Source organism: Podarcis filfolensis, assembly GCF_964270895.1.
Source record: "Podarcis filfolensis genome assembly, chromosome: 2".
Classification (NCBI taxonomy): Eukaryota; Metazoa; Chordata; class Lepidosauria; order Squamata; family Lacertidae; genus Podarcis; species Podarcis filfolensis.
Window position 1 is genome coordinate 4,799,844 of NC_139605.1, and position 7,334 is coordinate 4,807,177.

The 7,334-nt window shown below is 41.5% G+C and overlaps 1 protein-coding gene across 1 annotated transcript; it reads right to left on the reverse strand.

Moving 5' to 3' along the window:
- Positions 1-4,404: 4,404 nt before the first annotated feature.
- LOC310758091 (vomeronasal type-2 receptor 26-like) lies at positions 4,405-7,028 on the reverse strand (the record flags this gene model as incomplete). Its single annotated transcript, XM_083604028.1, has 3 exons — positions 4,405-5,382; positions 6,183-6,309; positions 6,915-7,028. Coding segments are annotated over 3 exons (1,140 nt in total), but the record flags the coding sequence as incomplete, so codon positions are not given.
- Between the last annotated feature and the right edge of the window lie 306 nt (positions 7,029-7,334).

A 7,334-nucleotide genomic window follows, 5' to 3' on the forward strand; every position in this document is an offset into this window, starting at 1 on the left:
CTTTTACGGGTTTCTTGCCCACAGTAGTAGATGTGATGGTCATCCGAACTGAATTCGCCCATTCCCGTCCATTTTAGTTCACTGATGCCCAGGATGTCAATATTTATTCTTGCCATCTCATTTTTGACCACCTCCAACTTACCCAGGTTCATGGTTCTTACATTCCAGGTTCCTATGCAATATTTTTCTTTACAGCATTGGACTTTCCTTTCGCTTCCAGGCATATCCGCAACTGAGCGTCCTTTCGGCTTTGGCCCAGCCGCTTCATCAGCTCTGGATCTACTTGTACTTGCCCTCCGCTCTTCCCCAGTAGCATGTTGGACGCCTTCTGACCTGAGGGGCTCATCTTCCAGCGTCATAACTTTTATATGCCTGTTGTCTTTGTCCATGTCCATGGAGTTTTCTTGGCAGGGATACTGGAGTGGCTTGCCGGTTCCTCCTCCAGGTGGATCACGTTTGGTCAAAACTCTCCACTATGACCTGTTCATCTTGTGTGCCCTGCTCGGCGTAGTTCATAGCTTCTCTGAGTTCTTCAAGCCCCTTCGCCACGGCAAGGCAGTGATCCATGAAGGGGTTGTGAGGCTATAGACACCTGTATTTCCACATAATTTTCCTTGACCATTTGGCTACATGACATGAGTGCATACAGTCAGGATGGGGGTGGGGGTGGGGCAAGATTTGACCAAAGAAAGCAAGTTGCTTGCTCTCCAGGGAAGGACAGTGTTGTTTTACATGCTCCAAAGCTGAAGTTAAACATTCTGAATCTTGGGGGGTGTTTCTTGACCTAAGATCAGAGGCAAAAGGCAGATGCTGAGCAGCAACGTTCAAGTTTAGATGGCTAGAGATACTCCTGGTCCCTCGGAAGGAGAGGAAGGGGTTGCACATTTTCTGACACCAGGATGTATAGCATAGGACATAACCATGCACTGGCATGTGATTCAGTCACCGCCTGACCAGAGCAATATGGCCATCACCACACCTTCCTCCTCCTGCTGTGGATGGTGGGGTGGGGTGGGCAAGTTGGGAGGCTTTAGACACCCAACTTGTCACTTCTTTCTAAGAAGGAGGATGTTGCAGGGACCTATGCTTGGCTGGAGAACCACATTGCAAATCTCAGATAAGGTTGAATTTTGAAAGATGGTGCATTTTGGTTCATGTATTGCTTCTGAAAGACCATGTGATGATGATGATGATGATGATGATGATGACTAAGCTAAGTCTAGGTATTATTGCTACTGTATAAATCCAATGGACAAGTCAGCTGGTTGGGTTGTATCATAAACCTGAACTTCTATTAGCACATGTGAGTATCCCATGGCTTATCTCTGTGTTAGAGACTTTGAACAGAGGGGGCTCCTAAACAAGCAACAATCTATATATCCCAGGACTCTTTGGAGGGAGTTATGAATATTAAAATGGTATACATTTATGGAGTGGAGATGACCCCAGAAGATTGCTCCTTCCCTGGAAGAATTTCCATCATACAGAATTGGGCAGAGGAAGACAATTATTATATATGTTATTCATAGGGTCAAGTATATCATGATTCATTAAACATTTAAGAAGAGTGTGTTCAACTGCAGCTGTTTGTGGACTTTGAAGCAAATTCTTGAAAATGCAGGACCTTCTGAAGGGACCCTCATTTCTTGCAAATGAGGTTTTAGCTGCTGAGGTTCTATTGCTCTTTGAACCACATTAAGCATCGAAAGACAAGGTTGATTTACACAAGTCCATGTCAGTGAAATGGAGATCTTCATTAACAAGTCCATCAAATTATAAGAGAGATATGGCTGTGTAGGGCTTCTCTGAAAAGCTATTCCAGCACCTTTATGCATTCACTTTCATCATTTATGATTACTTCCTTTTACAATTTTATCTTTTATTTATACTTATTTGATTCCATGCATTGTTATGGAATGCACAAGGTCTGAGCCCAAATTGAGATGGAACGTACGACGCGACAGTGCATCTGCGCATGCGTGGGTCACGTTTTGCCACTTCTGTGCATGTGCGTGACATCATTTTGAGCGTCTGCGCATGCGCGAGAGGCAAAACCCGGAAGTAATACGCTCCGTTACTTCCGGGTTGCCATGGAGCGCAACCTGAAAGCACTCAACCTGAAGCACATTCAACTCAAGGTATGACTGTATTAGGATGCTAAGTGAGAAGGCAGAAGGAGAAGTGTGTTTCTGGTTAGCAGAAGCCTAAACGTCCTCATGAACCTCTCTCCATTGTTGATATCTGGAGCAACGAGGCCAATCCACGTCCAACTGAAATGCAGGAGCAGTTGGACTATCCCCAGATACTGATGTTTTTCTTTGGGGACCATTAGGTAGACAAAAGGGAACTGAGTTTTATCCTTAAAAGCATCAGAAACAAAACCATAACTGACCTACTAAAGAACAGAAGAGATTAGTGCCATTTCCCCCAACAAAATCCCAAATGCAAAACTTTGTACTTTCTTGAATGACAACTTTTCTGTTATATGGGAGAGAATAAAGGGCCGTTTGATGAAGCATCCTTACTCTACTGAGCTTAGCTGAATCTCAGTTAGCTGTTTGGTCGCAGTAACCTGTTTGTCGTGGGTTGTTTTTGTTTGGGGCTATGTAGTGTTGGCAATTTTGATTTTTCTGTTATACTGTGTTCATTGAAGTAGTTGTACTACTAGGTACATTACTTGTATTATTATTTCCCCAGCCCCCAGCCCCATGGAACATTTCATTTCATTTCATTTATTTATTTATTTATTTTTTTAAAAAAAGATTTACTCCAGTTACAAAAATACACTCATCGTCTTTCTTCATATCATACATTCCTTTCTATAGATCAGTTATATTTGATGAAGGTTTTAATGCTGTATATTGTATAAGGTTGGGGGAGAAGAGTGGTAGGGAGAGAGAGAAGGGAGGAGAGAAGAGGGGTAGTAAACTTTCATTCTTCTACATAGTGTATGTGTGAGGTTTTGTATCAGCATCACATGGGTACTACACAACACAGACCTTAACACCACCATATACTTACAACTGAGCTTTGCAAGGACATCTGCAATATTCAGGCAACTGGGCCTCACGTGTAGACACATCTGTGGCTGAGAGACCCTACTGCCCACTTCAAGCTAAATTATCCAGTTATTTTTCACAAAACTAATGATCTTTTGAATATTTATATAGCAAATAAGGATACATTGGCATGTAAACCTCAAGTCTCGCCTTTACTGTAAATTTCACGTACTCTTTTCTCTTGTGTTTCTTTATCCTGAGCCCCCAGAGTTTGTCTCAAAGCTTGTGACACTTCACTGCTCTATCATGTACCCTTTTAATTTCACCACTTTAGTCTTTCATATTTACATTATATCTCATGTGGCACTAGCTTTTATCACTTCATTATTTGTAATTTCTGTTTGCATTCTCCTACATGAATGTTGACAAGTTCCTCAAAGACCCTTCTCCATGATCCACACCATTTATACCTGTGGGATCTTGTAGAATTAGCTAAAGCTCATCCACACTTCTCCTTGTCTCACTGCATTCCACTGGGGAACACCACAAATTGCTGTTTTTCCGATATAGAAGGAGGGAACAGGTTTTCTGTGGGAAAGGAGTAGGGCATGGGGGAAATGGTTCAGATCTGTGCCTAAAAAGGGTGGATCAAGTGAGAAACAGCTCCGACTCATGGACAAGCCCAGAATCTCCTGAATCAACTTTGTTAAGAGAAGGTTGAGGGCAAATGCTCTTTCTGTCTTAGAAGCAGGAATGACATTTTCACATCTCTCCAAAGAAACTGCAAGACTATTCAGGATTTTTCCTTCCCTCCTGACATTCATACCTCTGGGGCTTTGTAGATGCTTGACATGGTTGAAATATCTTTGGATTATTTCCAAATAATCTGGCAAAGCAAAATAAGGACTAGACAAATTGATTTGAAAGGTCAAATCTATTTTAATAACTTGCTAATATCTCCTTGCATATTTTGAAATTATCCAGTATATTTTGGGCATGACTCATGCCTATTGTGTGTCAACTACTTTAAAAATGTTTTGCACCTTGCACCACATGAAGAACACCCCTGGCACCAATAATCAATGTGACTCTCTTGATATGCACAACAGGAAATAAAGAGATACCAATGGAGCGTGTTTCTTTCATGTTGAAAAAAATGCATAAGTAATTAATTTGTAATATTATCTATGAATTTTTTATTTTCTTAATCAACAGATTCATTATTATTGAATTGTGATAAGGATTTCTTATTAGGAAAAATATAAAACAGTCTTCAGAAAAGAATTCATCAATAAGGTTTAGCAGGAGAAAAATGAACAGTGATAAGGATGGAATATGATTCAAATGATAATTTTGTGTTCTGATTCCCAAAACAATAGCTTTTAAGGAGCTACATTGCCAACTCATGTGTCCTGGCTTTATTGCTACCATGCTGGTTATCAATTGCAAAAACCAAAAACATATTTCAGGAATCAGGTGCCATATTAAGCCTTTGTCGTCAGGTGCTCCTTTGTATTCAGACTAGGCCTGAGTACAATAATGTAGCACTTGGGAAGGAAGATGCAGCCCAGAAGCCCAGCACTGGAGGTCAAGATGGAGAAGACCTGCACGGCTACCATGTACTTCCCCTTGGTGCTCAGGTAGGTGGGCACAAAGGACACCCAAACACTGCAGAAGACCAGCATGCTGAAGGTGATCAGCTTAGCTTCATTGAAGGCCCCAGGCAGCTTCCTGGCTAGGAAAGCCACTGTGAAGCAGATGGCAGCCAGGAAGCCCATGTAGCCAAGGACAGTGTAAAACATGGCAACAGATCCTTCGTTGCATTGCAGGATGATCTCTCCAGCCTGGGAGTGCATGTCAGAGTCTGAGAATGGAGGAGAGGTACCCAGCCAGAAGATACAGATGATAATTTGGAGACTGGAACAGGAAATGACAATGGAATTAGCCAGACTCTTTCCCAGCCATCTCCTCACCCTGTTTCCTGGCTTAGTGGCCAGGAAGGCCAGCACAACGGTAATAGTTTTTGCTAACAAAGAAGAGACAGCAACTGAGAAGATGATGCCAAAGGCTGTCTGCCTGACAAGGCAGGTCACCTTCCTTGGCCGGCCTATAAACAGAAATGAGGACAAAAAGGAAAGGAGGAGGGAGACAAGGAGGATGTAGGAAAGGTCCCTGTTGTTGGCTTTGACTATGGGAGTATCAAGATATTTAATGAATATTCCTAAAACAAGGCCTGTGATTAAGGCCAAAAACAGGGCAGTGGAAGCCAAGAGGTTCCCCAGATATTCATCATAGGACAGGAAGGTGATAATCTTGGGGATGCATTGATCTCTGTCCTTGTTGGAGTATTGATCTTCTGGACATTTGGTGCAGTGGTCTGCATCTGGAAAAAGAAGAGTGTCTGCTTGAACATTTTCCTGCAGACTAGCAAAAAAAGCAAATTATTTTGCATCCAGCCAACTCCTACAAATGGAAACAGTGATGGGACTTGCTGTTTCTGCTAATCAACACAGAGAGTTGGTTCTTTCCGTGCAGTTCCCTATTGCAGATAACCCCTTATTCACCCCCCAAGGAAGAGCTTGGAGTGATCACAAAGCTCCAAGTTGTTAATTGCAGCTACATCTGATCTCACCCCAACACCAGGTATTGTCAGATGGGTGTAATTTACAGAAAAAAATCCTCGGAAGAGCATGGACTGGAACTCTGGTCTTCCCCGTACAAACCAAACATCCTAGCTACTTTGCCACACTGGCTGGTTCAAGGGAGCCTACCAGATGCAGCAACACTGCCTAATTCTTACATACTCAAGGCTGTCTCAATGGTACCTGGAAAGCTTTATTAAGATTATGTACATTACTATTGAACCTTTATTAAATTCAACCATAAGATTATACTTGAATATTCATCAACAAAGGACATGAATTATTGTACTTTTTGCTGAATATGATTCAAATGATAATTTTGTGTTCTGAGTTCCACAACAATAGTTTTAAGGAGCTACATTCCCAACTCATGCGTCCTGCCTTTATTGCTGTCTCAGTGGTACCTGGAAAGCTTTATTAAGACTGAGTAAATCACTGTTGAAACTTTATTAAATTCAAAATATGATTGTACTAGAATATTCATCAACAAAGGACATCTTTTATTGATCTCTTTGCTCCACATTCCTCTGAAGTCTCCTACCTTCCTGAGTGGAGATCATCCCTTCTGCACATGGAGCACAAGCATGGCAGCAAATGGGTTCCCCTTCCTGAACCTTCTTGGCATATCCAGGGCGACAGCTTTTGGTACACCTGGCATGAGGAAGGGTCTGACCAAAAAGAGAAAAAAGCATCAATGAAAGACTGTTGCCAAGTAACTTCTGGGCCAGTGTACAGTCTCGGTCTATGTGGAATAAACACGGCTATGTTGTGGATGCTTTTTTTGATCCATGGGACAAAACAGAGGGTCATAGACCTTGGGTCACAGTTGGGGCAGAAAGAGATAATCAAGAAGAAAGAATTACATGGATACTGTATTGGCCTTGGATTTAGGAGTCAGAGCTGTCTGCCATCATTACAAAGGTCTAGTAAACACAGTACAAATCTGCAATCATGGAAACTGCTTAAAAATATCAAAATCCATAGAAACAAACAAGCTGAAACAGAAAGGTATTTGGAGCAGCCATGTTGTGTTCAATTCTGAAGTCTGGCATGCTTCCTGACTACTGCAAAAGCCATGCCCCAGTCATATTCTAACCTGCTTTTCCTTTTTCATGTTTCTTATTTTGACTTTCCTCCATTCATCTCCACCGCTGTATAGTTTTAGCCCATTACTTGGATAGGTATAAGGTATATTATTGTTTCTCCCAACAGAGTCTCAGAGGTTAATTTATCTCTAAAAGGGAATACAATGCAATGAATGGGTTTTCCAAACCTGGTTGAACAGTCTGGACCACGCAAGAGCCTCTTCGTCAATGGTGAATTTTGTGCTTGAGGATCCCTGTCTACTTATGCTCCCAAATTTCACGGCACCAAAGGACTTGTTGGGAAATGGCACCCAGTTCACAACGTCAGATTCAACTGTCAACTGCCCATTCTCATCCAAATAGACTCCTTCCATGGAAGTATTGTAAAACTGAGAACTTCCCAGAAAAGGGTGAAGCTAGAACAGGAAAGAAAGCATGCACATTTAGAAAAGAATAGATAAAAGAAAATAATAGAAAAGAAATAATAGAATAAAATAATAATAAAATAGAATAGAATAGAATAATAGAATAAAATAATAGAAAAGAATCTAGATAACATAGCCTAATTGCTGGAGATCTTTGTACAGACTGACATTGGGATCTTTAGC